This window comes from Cladophialophora psammophila (genome assembly GCF_000585535.1).
Source record: "Cladophialophora psammophila CBS 110553 chromosome Unknown aczJe-supercont1.7, whole genome shotgun sequence".
Lineage (NCBI taxonomy): Eukaryota > Fungi > Ascomycota > Eurotiomycetes > Chaetothyriales > Herpotrichiellaceae > Cladophialophora > Cladophialophora psammophila.
In genome coordinates this window covers 415515-438387 of record NW_006912928.1, presented here as the reverse complement: position 1 = coordinate 438387, position 22873 = coordinate 415515, and the positions used below count along the sequence as shown (strand labels likewise).

Here is a 22873-nt window from a genome sequence, read left to right as displayed (position 1 = left end):
ATTTTTTGAGTAGCTTCGCCAAAATCCAACCTGAAGAGCATTTTGTTTTCTGACCTTTGCCTCCCCTTTTGTCGTCGCGTCATCAAGCCCTATCATATATTCGAGAACAAGACGCCAGGGAACTCTAGCTGAAGAGCTTGTCAAAGTATTTCATGAACATATTCCTACAATATCTCGAGGTTAGCGCTGCACTGATACACACAGCCCCTCAGTCTCTTTGGAGCCCATGCGAACAAAAGAACATCTTTAAAACTCACCTCGGCGGCCGCGGCGTATAATTCCGCTCATACTCCGCAATCTCATCCATTTCCTTGGGTTGCAAGTCGACCTCGTGTGGCGCAAGCCATTTCGTCTTGCGGAACCACTTCCAGAAGACGAACAGGACGGGAAACACGCCGATCATGGCATAGCTAAACAGAAAACTGGGCACGTCCCAGAAGCCGGGGAGGAACACGGTGTAGCCGCCCACAAAGGTCATGATGAAGCAGCCTGTTAGCGCGTAGTAGGCCGAGAAGGGCTGCCACCACGACTTGTAGGGTAGTGTGGACCGGTCGATGCCCTGGGCCTCGAGCGCGCGCTTGAATTTGAGGAATGTGAAGGCCATGACGGAGAAATTTATCAGTTGTGATGCCGTTACCTGTTCGTATACATCGGGTAAAATTAGTTCAGTAACTTATTAGTCTTGTTGCTTTGACGGGAGGGTCAATGAGACGAATGCCGGGTAGATAGACAGACGGATGAAGATGCCGACGATGATGCTGGTGATGATGCTGGTGATGATGCTGGTGATGATGGAGGCGGAAAGAACAGATTAGGATTAAAAACTCACCAGGTTGACGAACCAGCTCAGCACTACGGCGGCATCGTTGCTGACTTGCAAGAAGCTCAGCAGACTGATCGCCAGCACGAGCGCCACGCAATACACAGGCACGCCGTTCTTCGTGCAGCGCGTGAAGATCCGGGGCGCTTTCCCTTCGAGCGCTAGCCCAAACAGGCTGCGACTGGCGCAGTAGACGTAGCTGTTGCCGGCGGAGAAGGCGCTGCCGAGAACCATGGCGTTGACGATGTGCGGAAGGACCTTGATACGCAGTCTGTTCATGGACACGACGTACGGAGACGCCGCGGCGCCGGGTTTCCCCGTCGAAAAGGCCTCGGTGAGCTCTGCGTCATTGTACGGCACGAGGATGCCAACGCAGAGCGAGCCGAGCATGAAGAAGGCCGTGAGCCGGTAGAAGACAGCCTTGAAGGCCTTGGGGAGCACCTTGCGCGGATTCTCAGCCTCGCCGGCCGCCATCGAGACGTAGTCCGGTCCGGCGATAGTGAAGGAAGCCTGGATCAGACACTGCAGGAACCCCAAAAATCTCCCTAGTGCGCCGTCGTAGTAGAGCTCCGTGAAGGAGCCCGGGTTGTTCCAATACCGAAAGCCAAATCGATCGCCCAAGGGGTTTCCTCCTAGCATGGCAATGAACGTGTAGATGATCAACCCGACAATCAGGAGGACTTTGCCCAGCGCGAGCCAAAATTCCGTCTCACCGTACCATTGCACGGCAAACAGATTTACCAGCGCATAGCAAACGATCACGATTGTGATGATTCCCCCAGCGGGCACGATGTCGCTCCAAAAGTGGATGATGACGTTGCACGCCACGATCTCAAAAGGGACCAGCATGGCTTCAAAGACGAAGAAGTTGTAGCCCGCGGCAACGCCAAAGGCTTCATCAACATAACGGCCTGCGAAGCGGATGAAGGGTGAGGAAATGGGGAGATAGGTTACCATCTCGGCCATACAGTTCGTGACGCAGAGGATGAATGTACACCTATGAATATGCATCTTGCGTTAGTCCATGATCACTGGTTAATTGTACTGGGGTGTGGGTGTCATTCATCCTGTGACATCTTGTGGACCAGGAAACCAAAATTTCATTGCGAATCACGCTCAACAAGCTGTGTCTGCCATTCTACGGACACTGGCCCTTTACCTTTATTAAAGTGCTCATTTGCTTTCTGCATCCATTGACAGATCGAACCAATTTGGAATCCAGGAGAACACGAACAGAAATGCACAGATCTCAGACTCACCAGATCGTAAAAGCCAGAAATAAGCTCCCAGGACCACCATTGAGCAACCCTCTCCCGATCTGCACGTATAGCGCCGTGCCAATCGTCCCACCAATGCCTATGAGTTGGATATGTCTCGGTTTCAATTTTCGATGAGTGCTATCATATCCCACTTTGATGCTGCTAGGATAATCTGGTGCTTCGGCAAGGCCATAGTTAGCCTTGATGGATGCCACGACGGAATGCTTGCGTGATGTAGAACCGCGTCTCACAGCGTTCTCCTCGTCAGGGTCACCGTCGCTGTTGGAGGGGGTACGGACGCCCCGGGCGATGGGGGTTTCGTCCAGCATGTGAGGAGGCATGCCGTCTTTCTCACTGAAGCTGTAGTCGTGCGCAGAAGACATTGCGGGAGGTTTGGGTCAGGAAAAGACAACTTCACAGCCAAAAAAAAAAAGGGTCGGAGAACAGATAAATTGGTCTGGGACAGCTCAGGAAGGAAACCGCACGATATATGACATCGGCGTAGCCGACCTTATCGCAAGAAAGGATAATCCATCATTTTGAAGCCCTGGCCTGGTCCCAGTTCGCTTCCACAGGTAGCATCTCGCGCGGCACGTATATGTTCTCGCATTGGACATTTTGTACCAAGATCTTGGTCCTGTGGGCTTCGAGGCTCGGCAAGGGCTTAGCCCGTGGATCATTTTACTGTAAGCTGAAAGGAAGTGACTGTCGCGAGAGCTGGGGGAGAGAGGCCATGAGGTAGCAATGGCGATTGCAGGGACAAGAAACGATAAAAGATCGAGTTGAGTGGATGAAGTTGAAGGAAGCGTCTGGGCTGACGATTCTTGGGTGTCTTGGGTGTCCTTGGGGGAGCTTCGGGCCTCTTGGCAAGGCGTTAGGGGTGGAGTTTGGCTTGGGGGCGGCCTAGTAACCCGGAGTCAGTTAAAAGAGCCGACCTCGGTGGGGGCAGCAGAGGCAGGAGGGATCTAGACAAGCTCTCCAGTTAAGCCAAAGGGTGCTTCCAAGCTCCCACCGAGGCTCCCGCCAGCCGCCACCGTTAGTAATTTCTTGGCGCGGTTTTTCGCTCTGCTCCGTCCTTCTGTGCTTGTGCTTATCTTGCTCTCACTGGATCTTCCTGCTTCGTAATAGCCTTGTTGCTGATGGGCCCGAGCGACTTGGAAATCCCCTGAATGGGTATTATGATCCGGAGACTCGGTACCTCGATCTTCGACTCGGAATTGATCCGGCGATAGTGATGTATTCCTAGGTATGTAGACTCGAATCAGCTCCCACCTCTTTGTACCTTTGTCGCCGAACTCGCCTTGCAGATACTTACAAACTATCCAGGAGCTCTCTCAAGGACAGTCGCAGTCATGTTGAGCTCTTGGACCTTACCACTCTTCCTCTTTCCAGCTTCTCCACTAGCCCGGGATATTGTTTTCCCACCGGTGTCACCGCTACAAGCAAATCTTGGAGGCCATGCAGGCCAATATCGATCGTCAGTCGCTTCGGACAAGGATCTTTTAGCAGGGTTCGAGAAATACGCTGGACTAACCACCTTTGCAAATATTCCTTGGGTACATTGCTTATCACCAGACAACAATGTAGACCAGTATGATATTGCCTTTTTGGGGGCACCTTTTGACACAGGCACTACCGCCCGACCAGGTGCGCGGTTTGGTCCCACTGGAATCAGATGGTAAGTCCATGCAAGAGGGGATTCCTATGGATGTCCTGACCTAGGCGAACAGGGGCTCTCGACGAATTCAAGCTGCGGCAGCATGGGATCCGTATACCCATGAAAACACATTCCTGGGTTGGGCACGCATAGTAGATTGCGGCGACGCGCCTCTCACTTTCCTGGACAATACCATAGCCTTGCAGCAACTCGAAAAGGCGCACAAAGTGGTTTCCGGGCGAACAGCCAATACCACAGAAGTGGCCGATGTCCCTCGGATCATAACGTTGGGAGGTGACCACACAACCACCCTAGCGGCGTTGCGCTCGACCATTGACCACTGGGGTCCTGTCAGTGTCATACATTTTGACAGCCACATAGATACGTGGGGTAGGCTAGGCTCGGATCCGAAGTCCCCAAAATATCCAGAGCATTCATTTCTCCCTCGCTTAGATTGACGGTTGAATCCGATGCTGACTTTTTGATTCCCACGCAGATCCAAAAGTCCTTGGAGGAGGAATATCCCACTATGCCGGGCTCAATCATGGCACTTTTCTCCATATTGCCCATGAGGAGGGCCTCATTCTCAACTCTTCTGCACACGCGGGAATCCGAGCCCCGGTCATGAACAAAAGCCACGACTGGAAGAACGACAAACGGTGTGGTTTCGAGATTATCACTGCCAGGGACATTGACAAAATCGGCGTTTCGGGCATTATCGAAAAGCTCAAGGCTCGAGTGGGCGACACGAATGTCTACGTCTCCGTCGACATTGATGTGTTGGATCCAGCGTATGCTCCAGCCACAGGCACGGCCGAAGTGGGTGGATGGACGACCAGAGAGCTCCTGAGCATCCTAGATGGTCTTGAGGGTCTGAAAATTGTCGGTGCTGATGTGGTGGAAGTGGCTCCCATATATGATAATCCTGGAGAAACCACTGTCCTTGCAGCTGGAGAGGTTGCCCATCGACTCATGAGCCTGATGGTCGAGACGCCGGTGAAGCCACTCAAGAGGGAAGGGTTCAGCGCCTAGAGAGGAAGAGTCCCGAGAGTGTAAATGCGGATGAACATAGTCCTCCCGGTCGCACAATCCTGCCTGTGAAACGCGACCAGAATCGATCTAGGTGGAGTCCGATACTGGGTATGTACCTAGTCCTTGCCAACAACCCCCTTGTCTGCACACCCATAGTAAGAGGAACGAACCGTGGCTGGGGCGGGTAAGCCTCGATATGGATGGAATGCGTCGTCAGCCAGTGCTGGGCCACTGGAGACGATGATTTCACCGGTCACGCCAAGTCGCTGGATCTCGCACGTCAAATCTGGAACTGACTTGCGAGACTTGACGGCGGGGAACGGAGGAACAATTCTCCTGGAGGGGCAACTTGGGCTTGAGCGCGAGAGGGGTAACAGACGAGGGGCAGTTGGTCGCCCTCCCTGCGTCTCGCATCAGTGAGCGATCGAAGCCACGGTCACCCCATTGCCCTCGTATGGCCGTCACCGATAGCCTACTTGCTGCCACCACTGCCTGGACCCTGCCATCCAATTCCAAGTCCCAATCAAGTCGAACATTCAGTCTGAAGAGTTCCGCTTTTCTAAAGCTGTGGGAAGAGTATGTAATCACCCTTGCACACACGCTCTCGGAAGGTCACAGGGGCAGTGCACCTCTTTGGTGGGTGGCACGATTCACCTTAATACCTTTTGACTCCAAAGTCCGCAAACTGACTCTTGTTTCATTCTTCTCCGTCTTTCACAGTGACCGACACGAGTCGAGGTTTGTTTGCAAAAACCCCATCAATCATGACTGACCCAACCTCACCGAGCCCTTATTCAGAGAACAAGAAATTCGAACCCAAGGTTCCGGTCGAGCTTTTGCCGCCAAAGAACGACGAGATCTCGTTGGAAGAGCTGAGTACATGCGATGGTACGCCCCGCACTCAATTGAAAGAACCGCCTGAAGACACCCCTTCTCTAGGGGAAGGAGAGGGAGCCCTGCTGAGACTGCGCCTCTGCGATAGGGACAAATCCGGATAAGCCTACGTGGGTTGCGATAAAAGGGATTATCTTCGATGTCTCCAAGAACAAGGCCTATGGCGAGAAGGGCCAATATCACGGTATGGGCTACCACTTTGTTCCTCACTCTTTTACGTCGCGCTTCCACCGTTTCCAGGCTTACCAGTGCCCGTCCGTGCCAGTCTTTGCCGGAAAGGATCCTTCTCGTGCCCTGGCCCTCTCGAGCCTGAAACCTGAAGACTGCGTACCAGAATGGTATGATCTGGACGACAAGTACAAGACTGTTCTTGACGAATGGTACACCTTCTTTAGCAAACGGTATAACATTGTGGGCAAGGTCAGTACACCCAAGCTACAGCGGCTGTGAGGAGGAGGGGTTCGGAATTGTTGGACACCCTCTACGAATCCCGGTCGTTGAAAGAAGCATGCAAATGGACCACGTAGGCGCAGGAATATGGCATGTGACACGTTACAAGACAGGTGCTGACTGCGTTTGCTCATCCCTCTAGGTCGAGGGTGCTCAGAACACGGGGTAGGAATGGCGGCAGGCAGCAGGAGAGATGGATTTATGGTGACATTCAGGAAGATACCCCGAAAAGAAGTAGGAGAGACAGGCCCTCCCTCGCCTTCAGCAGCAGATTGGTGGCTGATGCTCATCGCTCATCGCTCAAACTGCAGACTGCTTCCAACTAATCCGTTCATCTATCTCATCACCCTTTCCGGACTTTCCTAGCCTGACGTTTTTTTGCAATGATTCGATTCCTTTTTGCAATGCGGTTCTTCTCCTCCGGCTCCAGCGGCTCCAGCGGCTCCAGGCCTTTCGAGGCCTTTGAAGCCGACGTACCCTCATTCCTGTCACTGCGCTTCCGCTTCTTGTCGACTTTACCGCTATTATCTGACATGTCTTGCTTGCTGTCCTTTGCCTTGGTCCTGCCACCTTCTCTGGCCTTTCGCTCTCTTTCACTCCTCCGCTGGATAACCTGGGCATTTTCAATGGCAAACTCGACAATCAGGCGCTTCCCCTTTTCAGCACCAGCGTTCACGGGCTTGACCATGTGCCCGTTGAGCCAGCGCAGCCCGGCGAGAGCATTCCGATGGCTGACATATTCAATGAAGCCGTAGCCTCGACTTCGACCGGCCCCTTCCTTGACTTTACTTCCTTCTTTGTCTTCAAACACAACTTTAGTCTGCTTGACGATCCCTTTGCCAGACAGCTTGCGTCTGCGTTCAGCTTCTTGCATCTCGCTACCTCCTCTGCGGAGCTCTTCCTTGTCGAGAGGCTGTCGACGGCCAGCCTTGACGTCCTTGGCGAACCCAACCACGGCCTCGCGGGCCAATGCCTTCAACTCCTTGCTGCCGATACCCCGAGGAAGATTTCTAACACTTAGTCGGGTCAGACTGAGACAGAGGTTCGGATTGCTTTTGATGAGTCGCTGCCGTTGGCGAGCACTACTCTCTCTCATATCGATCTCTGCCTTGCCTAGCTGCTCGTGAAGCTTTGATCCTTTTGGGATGGAACCTTCCGAAAGCAGATACAAGCGTCGTTTGTCTCGATCTCTGATGTCCCTTTTTGCACTCGCTTCGCTTGCTCGGCGTTCCGCGTCATCCCTGCTTAGGGCTCGAGAGACTTGGAGAACACGACCCTCGAGGGTATAGCGGCCTGACGCGTCCGCCGCTTCGTTTTCAAGGATTGAATGCCTCAAACTTTCTCCTCGTCTCTTCTTATTATTGGTTGCAGGTTCGGATGGCATTTCGTGCTTCGGGGCACCCTTGACGCAGGCTTTTGCGTCGTCGATGTTGAAAAAGCAGACAAACCCTGTGCCTTTAGACCGCTCAGTCTCTGGGTCATAAACAACTCGTGCATATCGAATCGGACCAAAAGCGGAAAAGTGTTCTCGAAGGAGGTCGTCGTCAGTTGTGAAGGGTAAATTTCTCACGAACACAGAAGTATCATTTTTGTTGTCGTGGGGGTCGGGTGTAGTGCTTTCTGTTTCGGATTCCATGTCGTCTTCGTCGTTTTCAGCACCGAGCTCGTCAAGTGACTCTTGTTCTGAATCTCCGACCGAGTCACTAGCTTGGTCGACATCTTCATCGACTGCTGCCCCGTCGGAATTTGCACCCTCGTCCACGCTGCCGCCGGTTCTGGCATCACTCTCGTCCTGGGCTGGTTGTTCATTCTCTGGATTGCTATGTTGCAGCTCTTCCCATGTCTCCTTGTCGACAGCCCAGTCAACGGCTAGCGTGCGCCCATCAACCTCTTTACCATTGACTCCTGCAAGCGCCCTCTCAGCGTTCTTTTTGCCCCTAAGCACTACAATTCCGAAGCCGTACTGCTCCTTGGGTCCCTTCTTTGGGACAACCGCATGCTTAACCTTCCCATAACTTCGGAATAACATGGAGAGATCCTCAGATGTCTTGATACTCCATGGCAAATTTCTCACAATCAACTTCGGGGCTTGGGTCTCTGTTTGGTTCTTTTGCCGCTGTGCTCGAAGTTGTACAGCCGTGGTATTGATTCTGGTCTTTCCACCAAGGTCTGCATCTCGATGTCTCGCCTCGGCCAGCTCAACCTTGATCTTCCTCCCGTCCAGCACTGAATTGTTGAACTGTGCAACAGCAGCCTGCGCGTCCTCCGCATCGGCAAAAGTGACGAAGCCAAAGCCTCGGGAAATCTTTGTCTGAGAGTCTAGAACGACCGTGGCATGCTTGAGAGGAAAAGACTGCGAGAAGTATTCTGTGAGTCGCTCCGTTGTCACGGAAGCTGGTAGAGAGCGGACGAAGAGCGACCGTCTCTGATCCTTGGAGCTGGCATTTGTTTCTGGGGTCGCGTGGTAAGCCTCTATGGCGACGGCTTCGTAGCTGCCATTAGAGAGCTTGCGTCTCTTGGTACTCTGGTCCATGGTCGACTTGCGACTTGCACTCGCCGCCTTTTTCGAGTTGGTGGGAATATTGAACTTTTCGCAACCCAAAAAATTTCTCCAACTCGAAGCGGAGTCGCACTTTTCATCCCGCGCATTTGTGATCTGCCGTACTATCTACGTTCAAGTACAGAATCGAAGACGAAGTTAATCATCGTCTAAGTTACCTCCAGTTGCTCCAGCTCAGTGAAGTCGAAGGCGGCACTGAGGGGCACCAGAGACAGAGAATGCTTCGCGAGTGAACAGACACCGACTTAGAGAAAGCAGGTCGGTGGTCTGGGTGTTTAAGAGGGCGATAGGTGCATCTCCCATTCTCCTCTGAGGACTAGGCAAAGGGCCACATGATGGCTCAAGAGTTCGACAACATCGACTTCCTGTCAGAAGAGGCAGCGGTTGAACGGCCATCCGCTCCGCAGCAAACAGCAAGTGCTGCTACATCAAACACACCTGCAAGAGTGGTTCAGCCAAAGCCACAAGCGCTGCCGGGAAGACAGGGTCCGTCAGCCATTCTAGTATCAACTCGACAAAAGGGCAACCCCATTCTCAAACATGTTACACAGCTTCCATGGGAATACTCAGACATACCGTGTGACTACGTCCTTGGAGCAACGACATGCGCATTGTTCCTGTCTCTCAAATACCATCGCTTGCACCCGGAGTATATTTATAGCCGCATTCGCCAGCTAGGAAAGCTCTACAACCTCCGGATCCTGTTGACCATGGTCGACATCACCAATCACGAGGAAGCTCTGAAAGAGCTGTCCAAGACTTCGATGATCAACAATCTGACCTTGATCCTCTGCTGGTCGTCCCAAGAGGCCGGCCGCTATTTGGAACTCTTCAAGTCGTATGAGCACGCCTCATCTGCGTCAATCCGAGCCCACCAAGCAGAAACCTACCAGGAGAGTTTGACCGAGTTTGTTACGACGCCACGGAATATCAACAAGACCGACGCCGCCAGCCTGATTATGAATTTCGGCTCTCTTCGAGCAGCTGTAAATGCAGAACCAGAAGAACTGGCTTTGGTGCCAGGATGGGGCGAAAAGAAAGTCAAGGCCTGGTACTCTACTCTCCGTGAACCGTTCCGGGTGAAGAGAGCCGCCAAATCCAATGCTGCACTCCTGAGACAAGAGACTTCTTTACTCTCTGATGGAGCAAGCACTCCAGAATCCAGACCGGGCAGCGCACATACACCCATTCCCATTGGCACTGTCCCAAGTTTTAACAGACAGGGGACGGCTGCTGCTGCTGCTGCCGCAACCCAGAATACTACCGAGACGAGTCCGAGCCATAAGCGTCCTCGATTGGAAGAAGTGACCATGGATGACTTGGATGAAGAAGAAGAAGCGGCACTCCTTGCCCTTGCTGACGCGGAAGCTGCAAAAGCAGAGGCAAACAATGCAGGACCGACTCAGCCACCGATCAGCAATGAACCAGAATTGAGCGCCGGCGTTGCGGCCGCACTAGCAAAATTACGACAAAATGGGTGAAATTGGATATGTTAATATCAAATCCTCCACCTTCCTCAGTTAAGACACAGTTGTATCAAACTATCGCACGGCGGCTTGATGCCTACCTTCGACGACGTGGTGTGCAGCGCATGCATTATCACACCTTTCGGCATCCGCGATGCAACAAGAGGAGGACGATTTTGACGATCTGAAGAAGTCATTTCGACGATCCATTTGTCTTCCCGGGGAACGATCTATCGTGGGGACTCCCATCATCCGGTGTGGCAAGGGTTTTATTTGCTCAGTCTGGGAGACATTATTGATGTTCCGACGTCCCCACCACCAATCGTCACCCCAAGGCGGACCCCAAGGCTCTTCAAGAGGCATGAAAGGATGGAAAACATCGCACTAACATGGAACGAGTTCATCTTGAGGATCGTCCTTCTCCTCCATTAATTGCGCAAAGTATTGGAGGCTTGGATTGTCTATGTATTGCCCGAGCACTGTCATTCTAACTTACACTTTTAAAACCCAGAGCAGCCTTCTCTCATAATCCGGCAGCTTTATTAATCTCAGAATTCCCCAAACCGCACAAAAAGCTCATATTCAGGAAGGGAGGATGGGACGCAGTTGCCGCTTCCGTGAGCGGCGTCGATCCCAGCGCCTGCGGCTTTCAGAGATGCCCCATCTACCGTCCCGTGCTCAAGCCTAGTGAGTACACTGACGACACATCGATTACGGTGCCAATGTTGGATGGCGAAACCTTGCAGCGAAGCCATGGATTGGGCGATGTGAGAGCCTTGGACAGAGACTCTGGATTCGAATGCAAAGTCAAGAATTATTCGGGGCTCTACCGCCGCAAACTGTCAAATTCTAATTCCCTTCCAGCGGGAGAAGTCAACGTCAGTATTCGCGAGGCTATGAGGAGTGAATACTTCAAGCACTACTGAAAAGATGGACAGGGGCGGTACGTCGGCACAGAAGACCCTGCAGCAGACTGTAATACCGTATTTTGGACGGGCAAGATTCAAATCGGTGGAGAGGGACAGGCGCACGGATGACTGCAGAGAGGAGTCGACAGCCGACGAAGGAAGCCAAAAGCCTCAGACGTAAGTGGTTGGTGCGGTGAAAGATAAAGCCGGGGGAAAAGAAATAGAAAAATGAGAGTGAAAGAGGCAGGAGACCTGTCGAGGTAAATGGGGCTCCCATCTTTTCAGCCCCAATGATGTGCATCTGCAAAGAGCGTCACGAGCGGTGGCAAGAGGAGCAGGTTCAGTCTCTTCAGGGGCATGAGAAGAAGTGATAAAGGTAATAAAGTTATACACTGGCCAAAGACTTGGTGTATGACTAGGGTTCTACACATGGCGTGCTTCACTATGCTGCTTGTCCTATTGTGGGCGCTGTCTGGTATGTTCTGTTCCTCGTCGCTGTTCAAGTATCGTGTCTTTCCATCCACAACGCAACCGCACCAGGGAATGATGAGACACCGCCACAAGGATCTTCACCGGCCTCTAACCCATGTCTTCTTGCCATGGTCCTCATTCCCAGACTATAAATGCTGCGTCATCGTCTTCCCGGAGGATTCTTTCTTCCTCCACATTCTTCTCTCTTGCTTGCTAACCAAATACCAATGTCTCATTCTTTACCATGCATTCGCTCATTGGCAGTTTCAGTCATCAGCTCTCATGGGTTGGGTGTGAGGTGCAATAGCCAGGACTGGTTTTCAGTCTAGACCTTTCCGACTCAGATCTTGTTGTTCGCTTCTTGCCTTCTTGGATAATGCCTGTTCTCCCCAGTTGCCAACGAAGCAGAAGCTCCCCCATGGTCCTTCTTGCGCACCCCGGCCATCATGCCGTCAACCCTGGCACGGGCCGGACAACAAAAGTGTCTAAGCATTCGCCCATGCACTCCGTCTCTTCACGATACCGGACATTGAGGTTGGTTAAAATGCAAGGGCGACGGATGCAGCATAGAAGGATGAAAATCGACTGTCGACATACGCCCCCTTCCGACGAGTCTACACCGTTGATATCTGTGAGACGGAACGAGTATCAGGCCAATTTGATAGGCAGTTTGATCGCCAGCGAAATCTACGGCAGGACGACCTCGATGTGGATAACGGCGACTGGAAACGTTTAAGGATGGCTTTCCGAACACAGGCCAAATGTCTATATAAACAAGGAGGAACTCGCTGAAAGGACAGACATCTTGCAGGATAGACAAATGCTATCAACCGCCTAGCCACTTCTCAGTTTAACAGCTTCCTACAGCGAAGAGTTTCAACACATCCTGCAAAAGACTCAGCGCAAAATAGAGTGGCAACCGGTTTCCGTCACAGTCAGCAGCTCAGAACATCCAAGAGAAGATCGTCTTCGTCTTTCTTTAAGCGGAAAACACTACCAGACACTGCTAGGGCCTAGAACAACAACGCATGATCGTTCTTCGCCCCAGAACAATTTCACCTTGGCGACCATGCGGTACGATGCACATATGCACTTGAACTTTCAAGCCGTCAAGCTCGCAATCATGTCGGCAGCATGGTCTTCCACCCGACAAACAGAGTCCAACTTTGGGCAATCCACGAGCTGAATCGACATCAGCCGCTTCCATGGCAGCACCTCCCAACTGCTCGTACGGCCTTCCCTTGCACTTTCTCATTGTATTCAAGACCATACAGAAGAAGAGCGTAAGCCTGGATGGTTTGCGCTTTCTTTGCATTCCCCTTCAGCAATAGATTTTAGACGAGTTTCCCGAATCGAAAAGGGCCAATGCAAAATGCTCATGGTACGGTGTACATATATTAGTTTTGATTTGCATAAAAAGGCCGTACTACGCCCTCTGGGACTCCCCCAGCAAGGAAAATGTATCAGCCATATCAGCTGCACAACGACTTCAGAGAGCCAGACCCAATAACGGTGCTTCCCGCATTTGCTGAATAACATCACTTCGTTTACCAAATCGAAGCACCCACGGCTCATGGGGCATCTTTGTGCCTCCCGTCCGTTGACATCCAACACAACTAAAAGAAGATCCATTCCGAATTCCCCATGAGGTGAAGTGTTCAAGGTGCAGTGTGTCGCTCAAGCCAACGGTCATTAAAGACCAGCAAAACCCATTCGGTAGACAGACGCAGGCAGATCAAATCTCTCACACATGCTGCACCCGGCAGTCCTCCCCACCCGAATACAAGCGTTCAGCAGATCACTCCCTTCTAGACTTTGTTCAATCAAATCTTGAAACTTTTGTATCCTTCCACCAATCCGTCTGCTCTCTTGGTAATCGCCACCCACTCTGGGACATAATGCATTGCCTCGTCAAAGGCTGGTATTACACCGTTCTTATTCGCGTCGCTCCATAGACATACCACTCGGCCATAGATCGTGTTTTCAGCAGTTGAGATTTTGTAATTCTTGGAACCTTCAGAGTCCCTCGATTGTTCCGGACTGGTGGCGGGATTGTCCCAATTGACGTCCACGGTCCAAGCTCTTCCCCATGTGCGACTCCACAGCCTGATTTCTTGACTGCCACCTTCAGGAACGGGAGGAAACCGTGTATCCCTCGGCGCCTGCCCAGCGACATGGAATTTCTTGATCGGCGCTGTGTCAAAGACCAGTTTACACGCGCGAGTGTTCTTCCCAAAGAGCACAAAGCGGGCGTTGTTGTCGCTGTCACTAGCATTTAGACGGGTAACGTTGAAAGTGAGCCAGCTGTCGTACTGTTCCTTGGGAGAAAGAGCGGTGGAGGAAGGGTTGGCAACATTGGGCGGGATGCCGGACCACGAGCAGGTTTCCATGTTGCCGGAAATTGAAGGACTAGCGGGTGTACAGGTGATATCCTGTCCCGCGGAGCTGGGGATGTAGTTGACCGCATGGCGTGTGTACGGCGATACCCCAGTGAGAAAGACGGTGTTGTTCCCTCCTTCAAGGTCGATCTGTTGCTGAAAGAAAAGCTTCAATCTGTTGTTCATGGAGAAGGGGAATGCGGTAAGGTTGTAGACCATGGTGCCGATAAAGACGAGTAGGAGGAATAGAGGTACCTGCCAGGTGAAGCGGTGTAGGATAGGCACAAGTGGAGAGAAGAGAAGTATTGTGCAGCCGGCGACCAAAATGTATAAGAGAAACATGGAACTTCCGTCTTGTCCCGTCTGGTGGAGGCCTTCAGTCAGTAAAAGGGCGATCTCACCGACTACCACAAGATTGATTGGAACTAGGACGAGCATCTGCAATAGCCACAACCAGGACCATTGGGATTTGCTCCAATCTGGCTCTTCGACGGTGTCAGTTTTGTCCTCGCTGGCTTTTCCGTCACGACTCTGTTCATCTCTCCCATGGCGGTACCCTCTCCTCAAGAGGCTCGACCTTTCTGTTGGTTCATCGTCATCATTGGGATCTGGATGGTCCACATCGCCTCCGTCCCCAGAAGCTGAGCTGGCCTGCGGGGGCGATGGCTCTTCTTCGCCAACCACACGCTGGCAATACACCGACTTCCTTGGCAAGGAAAAAAGCTCTAGGTAGGACAACCACGTAGCCAGCCACACGAGAGCCGCGTAGATCAGGACAAAGTATAGACCGACGAGGTGGAAGTGTTCTTCGAACACGGTTGCAACGACAAGGAGCACCCACCATGCTCCCCACATCCACGAGAACCCATATACACGAGTGAGAGAAGAGGGCCGTGTATAGTCCGCGGCTCGGCAGAAGAACCAAGCGACAATGACGAAGGAGGAAATCATCATGGCCCACACTGCCCACTCGCTGCTATGGGCGATGTATTGATTTTCCTTGAAAACGAGATATGCCAGAGCAATTGGGACGGCGCAAGCTGTAACCAAGATGAGCGGGAAACGAAAAAAGCCCCGCCAGCCGTACAGCTTGATCTTTTCATCTCCGTTCAAGCGGTGAAGGGGCTGTGATCCGGCCCAAAGATAGAACTTGTCAGCCCGATACAGTAGGGCAACAGTGAGGAGGAGTATGATAGGACCAGCAACGAGTAGGGTGACCGACAGAGCGAAGAAGGTGTGCGCTTTTAAGATGGCAAATGTTTGGCCGAAGACGTCGAACCAGAGCGACGGACTCCCTGGCTTGTGCCCTGGATCTGTGTTTGTCTTCAACGAGGCTGAAGTCAGGGCTTCAGACGTAGCTACAGCTGCTGAGAGCATGTGCCAGAGGGAACTTTTCCCGGTGTGTCGTGAATCGTCTTGGTCAGTATGGTATCTCGACCGCGGACCAATGAAGGCAACATCCAATCCACGATAACCTAGCTTGCCATTGAATACCACATAGTCCGTCTGACTCCTAATAAGTCCTCGATTGAAGCCATCTGCCGAGGTGGACGAGCCAAATGGGTACTTGGAGCGAGCGTAGGCTTTTGTGACTGCGTCGTCGGTGCTTCGAAACAGAGCGGCTCGTCCTCCTGCACCAGCTCCTTCCAGATTCAGGAATGCGCTCACAATCATGGACATGGGGTGCTGGCTGAAAACATTTGCTCCGTTCAAAAAATCTTCTTCGCCGTTGTTTAAGAGCAGCACCACTCCGTTCTTTGGTTTGTTCTTGGGGGTCGTGAAGTATCTGAGCAACTGCAATACGCAGACAACTCCGACGCCGTCATCTGTTGAACCGAAGCCCGTGGAGACACTGTCATAATGTGCATTCACCAAGACCGCATTGCGACTCGATGGTCTCCCGCTGGGGTCAAGCCACCATCTTGTTTGATCATCTTCCGTTCCTGGGACATAGACGACGAGGTTGGTGCCCTCAAAATAGGCAGACACACCGGGGCCCGATAGTATCCCTCCCGCCGAAAAGGTCAGATTGGAGGTATTGTCTTCGAAGATATACGGGGAAGCATCATTTTCTTTCGCTATCGATTTGATTCGTTCGAGGAGCCAGTCGTGGACTTGGTCGTTGCGACGGCTATTGTAAGGGCGGTAGGCCGCAGTGAGAAGCTGGAGATCCAGCCACGCTTCCGTCAGATTAATACCGCGAATGGGGGTAGGCGATGATGGAGGAGAAGGGACAGTCGTATGAACGATGAGAAGAGCAATAATAATGACGAGATAAACAGTAGAGGTGATGACGGTGACGGGCCAACGAGTGAAAGCGAGTGGGTTGGAGAGCCTCGCCATGGCACACAGACGGAACTCAGCCGTCAAGGCATCAGGGGAGAGGAAGTTGATCCAGCGAATTCATGAGGGTAGAAGGGGTTGGCAGCTAGGTACGAGGCAGAGGGAATAGGTCAATGCGGAAGAGTGAAGCTTTTGAGATGATTGAGAGAAGCAGGGTGCAGTTGGTGTTCGTCCTGGCTCCCCGCGTCGTTTACGCAGAGAAGCTCACAAGCTCTGCACATGCGAATCATTCTTGCATAATACATAGCAGCTTGCAGCATCCAATCCCTCCTCGTAGGGGGCTGCTGCGGGCTGCTGGGGGCCGCTGGGGGCCCGCAAAACTGCCGAGCCGCCTTACCAGATCCGGAGTTTCTCGGCATCGCCATGCCTCTTATGCTCCGCCGTATTACAAGGGCGGAGCATTGACAAAGATTGCCACAACCCCGCGCCAATCCGCATCTTGCCCGCATCAACCCACATCTGAGGGTCTCAATTGAATGACCTTTCTACTACCCCCGTGCTTTGGAGCACGAGAGCACAAGACAGGACACTATCGGCCAGATGAAAATACCCAGTATATATCTGGTGCTGCTAATGGCCGGGGTGTGCAGGGTTGCTGCGGGAGGCATTTCTCTGTCTGACGCTAATATGGGAACTTTAGAAGTGCTCTCTTCCACCAGTGTCAACTCTAATGGGAAGAGCCCTATCTTGACCCCCCAAAACAATCATAATGGCTGGGTTAACCCTGAAGACTTGCCTCCTATACCACAGTGCATCGCTCAGCAGGATCAATCCATCTGGCTGAGTACCATGACCAAATGTACCAGCAAACGATGCACCTCACATTTTGGACTCATCTGCACTCACCATCAATGGCTGACTGAACTCAGCTGTCTCAGCCTTGGATTTTCCCCCGATGTGATCAAGGCTTATCTCCCACACTGCAGCCGATCAGTGCTCGCCAAAGCACAGTTGTCTCTGTGGATTCGTAACGTTACCGGCCGGACGTGGCTCGTCCATGTCGGCGACGCGAACGGGCTGCAAAATCTCTCCCCGGCCTCCCTGGCTGAAGGATATGCGGTCGTTGACGTGATATACAAAGCACCACCATGTCTAACGAATTCGAATTCTGCTTCGTCGATGGAAGCATTTCAACACGTCGTGGCCTCCTGCAGTTTTACAAGCACCGCCCAACATACCGGAAATGCGGCTCGTCCCTGGGAATACAGTCAGCCCCTACAATCCATGATTGCGCTGGATTCTGAAACCGTCGGTTACGACCTCACCCGACATAGCATCAGATATGGCGACTATTTTGACAAACAATGCTTCTGCGGCGCGTTTACCATAGACGTCAAAAAGGAACCCTGTTCCGGGACAGGGACAATAGACTTGACAAAGGAGCGGCTATGGATGAATGCCACTTGTGGACCGACGTCCTTACCCCACAACTGGACAGAGGGACTCAAAACCACGGAATTCGCGTATATCCCCATCCAAGATTGGCATTGGCCTAGGTGCGCCCCGGATATGCCGGAGCAAGTGACTGGGCTTACTGGTCAATGTGCTACTGACGCTTGTGAGCTCGACTCCAGTGGCTACTGCAGAGTCATACGCGCAGTCGACAGGGCTTGCTTCTGCCGTGACATTAGTTACGATTCCTGCGGAGGTTCATGCCATCTTTTCGAGACCCGAATAGATTATATCCAGTGGCTCCACGATCTTTGTGGCAATGTGCGGGACTGGCACGGTCTGCCAGATAATTGGCGTCGATTAGCCGCCACTACCACTCTCGACATGATTCCATGGCAATGGAGCCTCGAACCATCCAACGATTCAAGCCTTGCCCCGATAGGATCTGTTGAAGCAACGAAAATATGTGCCAAGACCGAGTGGAAGCTCGGAAGCCTTGCTATGGTCAATATAGCTACTCTCCTTTCCGCATTTCTCGGCCGGAGAACAGGCCTGCATCGAATCGCCCGGGGCTTTCTGTGGCACCCAGAACCCGAATATTGGTTTTGCACAGGAATTCTAATCGCCGCTCTTCAGCTCCTTGCGAACTGGCTTAATGCGGTTCTTGTCCAGAACACCCTTGGATATGAGGACGTTCCCGTTATTCAATTGATGCTGCTCTGGTGCACAATGCCTCGGCTTACTTGGCTAGCGACTTTGCTACTTTGTGAACAGCCCTCCAAAGCGATGAATTTCTCCCCGGCTGCGTCTTCCATGTTTGCGGAAGCGATTCTCCAACTTTCATCATTGTATTATATGATGATGACGGTCAATTATGGTCGAGAACACAACTTCTACCTTGAAGATATGGAACGACTGGAACGAGCACCACCGGCAAAATCCATGTATGCTGGAGCATTCTTGTGGCATATTGCCGCTATCTTGGCGTTTGTTTCGTTGATGGCCCTGTTCAATCAATATTGGACATTGCTGGAGGATAAGAGGGCACACCAGTGGGCGGACAAGAGTAAGAGCTTAGAAGAAGCATTGAGAAGCGAAGGAGGGTATTACACGGCGTATGGCACTCTCCCTATCGAAGGCCAAAACAACCGGCTTCCTCAAAAAGCATTTGTGAGGCTGTATACAGTCTCGATCATAGGCATGCTCTTTCTTTGGATTGCACAGTGGCTCTTTTGGAGTGGATTTATTGGTCTTAGTCTGGAAGAGTACGTATTCACGCACATACTTGGTTCAAATTAGCTGACTTGACTTAGGTTCTGTCCCCCTAAGCTCGGGGCTCTCACAGCTGTTTGGATTGCCTCCTCCTTGGCAGGCGCTACTGTTGGAGCTCTTCAATAGCGGTCGCCTTCAAGAAAATCTCGACCACGACTTGGAGCCAAATGGAAGACGCTACTCTCCAAATCCAAGCAGCAGCCTGTGCAAGGCATGTAATAGCTGCATCTCTACTGTCGTGGCGAACCCTCTCCTCTTACAAAATGCTAGACGTCGCCGGATTGGACGTCCAGCGCAAAGCTTGAAGAATGCCTGCGGCTTGCTGCCAGGGGCGCCGAGGAGAATACTTGGCAAGGACGCGCTGAAGTCGTCGAGGCTTTGAGTGTGGGACAATCTGGACGAATATCTTCAGCACCACTCGCTTCAAAGCTTAGGCTGAGAAACATAGTCCTTCCTGTCCATGAGGACCCCGGGATGTCGTAGAATTCCTGGCGAGGCTGGGTGAGGCTGGCCAATCCAGCGCCGCGTATGGTTAATTTCTCGGCAGTAGGTAGGCAACTTTCAAAACAGCTTCTGTGTTCGGTTGCATTTGAAAAACTCAAGGCTCCGGGGATAGTGGGAACTGTCATGGTTAGAGACCATGTAATGGCCCCCAGAAAAGGGTGACAAGATTGATATCAATGTTCTGAAGGAGGCAGTTCCGCAGTCTCCTTGGACTGACTCGACTTGAAAACATGATCTTTTTTTCAACGTCTCTCAGCGTCTCGGCTTCTCAGCGATCTTAGAGATGTGAGAATCCCCCAGGCCCTAATCTCGCTATGGCCCAGGTCTATTTGCCCACAGCCGCGACCCGTGACTTTCGCACTACGTTGTTGCCATTATTTTCGATCGCGCCCACTTGCACAGACGCGGCGTCGTTAGGAACGGCAAACTCGGTCTCGAAGCCAAATTTCATCGCTCGACCGACCGCTTTCAACGAGGTGTTGGTCGCACCCGCATACACCATCCACGCCGTCACGTCGGTGGCACCGTTCCAGCCGACATATCCCATGAACATGTTGCCATTAGGCAGATGCAGGAAGGAGCCTTGGGACCACGCATCGACACGCAGCGCAGGGTCGGTCAAATTGGTGATGAGGACCGGAGGTGACGATGGATCCGGTGGCAGAGTCAGCTACAATGTCACGCCCGTGGTGGGCTTCATGTTGCCGAGATCAGGGAGGTAGTTGTTGTTTCCGAACCACGAGATCACAGCTTGGGTCGAGCTGATCGACTGGATACGGGCAAAGTGTTGCCACGACTGCGCACGGCATTACACATAAATCACGCGATGTCAGAGAGGTCGTTTCCCAGCTTAGTACTTACAAACGCTGCCCCTTCAGGCAGCTTTCCGAAGTCACCTCCGTCCAAGCCGTTAATCTCCCACAGGATCTTCCCCTGCGGGTTGACAAGGAAAGTGCTCCAATAATGGCGACTGTTGATCAAGTAATTTTCCCCGACGAGCTCAATCGCGTTGATGTGGAAGAAATCCCAAGGTACACTTTGATTATGACCTTGCCCGGCACCGATCCCAGCCAGTGAGAAATGGTTCTTATTAAGCGGCAAATGGGCGAGTGGACTCGACTGGAAAAGTACATCCCCAGTGCGTGCCCAGTGGTAATGTTCAGCTCAACCGCCATAGAGTCCAGGATCCAGCCGTCCTTGGGTCCTCCTACGCTTGTCAAGTCGGCACGGGTAGTGTTGTATGCCGTGACTAGCATAGTGTTTCGCGCCGTGATGAAAGACTCGTGCACGTCGGCATGGCATTCTGCAGTGACGCCCGTTTCCATCGTGAAATGATTGAGCGTCGGGCAAACTCTAGTGATGACATTGTAGCTCGTGTCCCGTACAGTGATGCCGCCATAGCCATGCCCAACGACAGCTGAGGCGCCAGCAGTACCTTCACCGGAGAAGTGGGCCAAGACGGGAGCTCCGTTGTAATCTTGCACGCGGACGTTGTAGGATGGTCCTATGGGTCCACTCCAAACTAGGTCTCCAGTATCGGTCATTATATACGGTGATATTTGTTTAGCGGCTGTGATGGCGGTGCCAGGGGGCCACATCGAAGAACAACAGACCGTCAAACAATGCTTCCCCAGTCCTGTCGGTCTGGAGTACGGGCGGTTGAGCACAGGAAGATCAGTAGGTTTGCCATGGCCAGATGTTGCCATCGCTGTCATCGCTTACGAAATGACGTGAATCGGCCGCGCAACCAATTGCCTTCGGCGTCGCGGAAATCGAAGCCCCCAAGCCAAGTTGTAGCAAGCATAGGGAGAACAGGGAGAACAGGACCGTGCTGGGCGTTCTTGTTACACGATCATCCCGGGCCTTTGTGGTCGGGTCATACCGGCTTTATAGGCTTTGGAGTCCAGTTCCCTTCCCGGTGGGATACAAGATCTGCTAGAGAGACTCGAGAAAAGAATTGCCTTTGTGTGCGACGGAATAGGACCCGGGACCCCAACGTCTCCATCCCGTCTGGGAAGATCCCACCGAGGACAGACAGGGACTTACCATTTTGTAGAGTAGTTGGGTGTAGAACGCAAAAGAGATCTTCGAGCTTCCTTTCAGCCCCCGAAAACTAGTTGCACTAGCGCAGTTATTGGACAACGGCAGGATCTCGAGCCCTTTAACTTGTCTGCGCCCCGTGGAATAGGGTTGCTGGATGCCAACGGACCTCGCGCTTGCTCGCCACGAATCTCAATCTCCAGGACTGACAACATGGTGGACTCAATCTGTCGAGCGACCACGTCCCACCGACCGCTTTCTCACTTGACCACGAAGCCCGCAGCACGGTTTGCACAGAATTTGCGGCATTCCGTGGGCCGAGCAAAGTCGTGTTGATAGTCCACAGTCGGCGTGGGACAGACGAGTCGACCTGTCGATCGCCATTGCGGGGCATTGCCAAATTCTCATCAAGGAAAGTTCGACAAAAGCTTAGATTGCTTGCTTTGACCGACAGTTTGGTCGTTCTCCGAAGAGAACGGGATTTTTAATGACATTGGTCTTCTGGATTAGGGAGTTTGGGGTGTGTACTTGCAATACTTTTTCGGCAAGCATACCCACCTGTTTGGAGACAGCGGGATGGCACTGGTTCTTCTTGCCCGGGGCTGTTGTTCCTCGACAGCCCGTTGTGGTCTCTTCCTGACCATAGTCACGAATAGGGAAGGGCAGGACTCTGACAGCGTGCGGACCGGTGGAGTGCCCAAGCCGGAGTCCGTTATTGTCTCGTTGCAAGAGACAAGATTCTAAACTAGAGTGCGCGAGCAAAGGCTTGCAGAGAATTCGTTTGCATATTGCATCCCCAAGTCGTTCGATTAGGCTAGTCATGATTTTATTGCGAGATGTGGGGTGTTATGTGGGTCCCGAGTTAAGCTTGCGGGAAAGGTACGCCGGGCAGAGCTGTTTGGACCATTGGTGTTGTTGTCATCAATGTCATAGCTCCAATTAGTTATCCCGAGTCTTCTTCTAGACCGCTGTCGTTTAGGTCTGCGTCGGACGCCGGGGCATTGCAATTGACGATCCTGGTCTGTATTCTCAAACTCTCTCGACCCAGCTCCGGGAACTCTCCCCTGAACTCTCCGTGAAACCACAGTCCCAATTCCTGCGGTCTGGTGTAGCGCTGTGGCTAAGTATGGTACCTAGTAGTTTGGAAGATCTTTTATTCATGATTGAACGTGCAGGCAAATACGTCAACACAGTACCAGAGCGAGCGAGCGCCCTCAGCTGTCACGAGGCTTCCGAGTCTTCACGAGGGCTGTTTAAGCTCTTTATTCTTCTTCCGAAAGGGAAAGATCGATAAAAGTCAAAGGAAGCATCTTCAACGACTTCTTGTACGGAAGCTAAGTACCAACTTGTCCGGCCAGCAAATCGGCACACAGAGCTATTCTGGGCTGGGAGTATTGGGGAAAACATAATTTATTCACGTCATGTTC

The 22873-nt window shown here is 52.3% G+C and overlaps 9 protein-coding genes across 9 annotated transcripts; 4 read left to right on the top strand and 5 right to left on the bottom strand.

Annotated features, from left to right (window-relative positions):
- Positions 1–124: 124 nt before the first annotated feature.
- Positions 125–2462, bottom strand: A1O5_05167 (uncharacterized protein; the record flags this gene model as incomplete). Its single annotated transcript, XM_007745769.1, has 4 exons — positions 125–164; positions 258–637; positions 830–1817; positions 2080–2462. The coding sequence occupies 4 exons, from the start codon at positions 2460–2462 to the stop codon at positions 125–127; spliced, it is 1791 nt and encodes a 596-aa protein (XP_007743959.1).
- Positions 2463–3431: 969 nt separating this feature from the next.
- On the top strand, positions 3432–4768 carry A1O5_05166 (agmatinase; the record flags this gene model as incomplete). The annotated part of the gene is made up of 3 exons (XM_007745768.1): positions 3432–3757; positions 3810–4126; positions 4233–4768. 3 exons carry the CDS (start codon positions 3432–3434, stop codon positions 4766–4768), a joined length of 1179 nt encoding a protein of 392 aa, XP_007743958.1.
- A 764-nt stretch (positions 4769–5532) lies between these two features.
- On the top strand, positions 5533–6112 carry A1O5_05165 (uncharacterized protein; the record flags this gene model as incomplete). Its single annotated transcript, XM_007745767.1, has 2 exons — positions 5533–5656; positions 5751–6112. The coding sequence occupies 2 exons, from the start codon at positions 5533–5535 to the stop codon at positions 6110–6112; spliced, it is 486 nt and encodes a 161-aa protein (XP_007743957.1).
- Positions 6113–6455: 343 nt separating this feature from the next.
- Positions 6456–8645, bottom strand: A1O5_05164 (uncharacterized protein; the record flags this gene model as incomplete). Its single annotated transcript, XM_007745766.1, has 1 exon — positions 6456–8645. The coding sequence occupies one exon, from the start codon at positions 8643–8645 to the stop codon at positions 6456–6458; it is 2190 nt and encodes a 729-aa protein (XP_007743956.1).
- Positions 8646–9007: 362 nt separating this feature from the next.
- On the top strand, positions 9008–10153 carry A1O5_05163 (DNA excision repair protein ERCC-1; the record flags this gene model as incomplete). The annotated part of the gene is made up of 1 exon (XM_007745765.1): positions 9008–10153. The coding sequence occupies one exon, from the start codon at positions 9008–9010 to the stop codon at positions 10151–10153; it is 1146 nt and encodes a 381-aa protein (XP_007743955.1).
- Positions 10154–13340: 3187 nt separating this feature from the next.
- A1O5_05162 (uncharacterized protein) lies at positions 13341–16238 on the bottom strand (the record flags this gene model as incomplete). Its single annotated transcript, XM_007745764.1, has 1 exon — positions 13341–16238. The coding sequence occupies one exon, from the start codon at positions 16236–16238 to the stop codon at positions 13341–13343; it is 2898 nt and encodes a 965-aa protein (XP_007743954.1).
- A 627-nt stretch (positions 16239–16865) lies between these two features.
- A1O5_05161 (uncharacterized protein) lies at positions 16866–18929 on the top strand (the record flags this gene model as incomplete). The annotated part of the gene is made up of 1 exon (XM_007745763.1): positions 16866–18929. One exon carries the CDS (start codon positions 16866–16868, stop codon positions 18927–18929), a length of 2064 nt encoding a protein of 687 aa, XP_007743953.1.
- Positions 18930–19731: 802 nt separating this feature from the next.
- Positions 19732–19959, bottom strand: A1O5_05160 (uncharacterized protein; the record flags this gene model as incomplete). The annotated part of the gene is made up of 1 exon (XM_007745762.1): positions 19732–19959. The coding sequence occupies one exon, from the start codon at positions 19957–19959 to the stop codon at positions 19732–19734; it is 228 nt and encodes a 75-aa protein (XP_007743952.1).
- A 117-nt stretch (positions 19960–20076) lies between these two features.
- On the bottom strand, positions 20077–20950 carry A1O5_05159 (uncharacterized protein; the record flags this gene model as incomplete). Its single annotated transcript, XM_007745761.1, has 3 exons — positions 20077–20202; positions 20268–20376; positions 20442–20950. The coding sequence occupies 3 exons, from the start codon at positions 20948–20950 to the stop codon at positions 20077–20079; spliced, it is 744 nt and encodes a 247-aa protein (XP_007743951.1).
- Positions 20951–22873: the final 1923 nt, after the last annotated feature.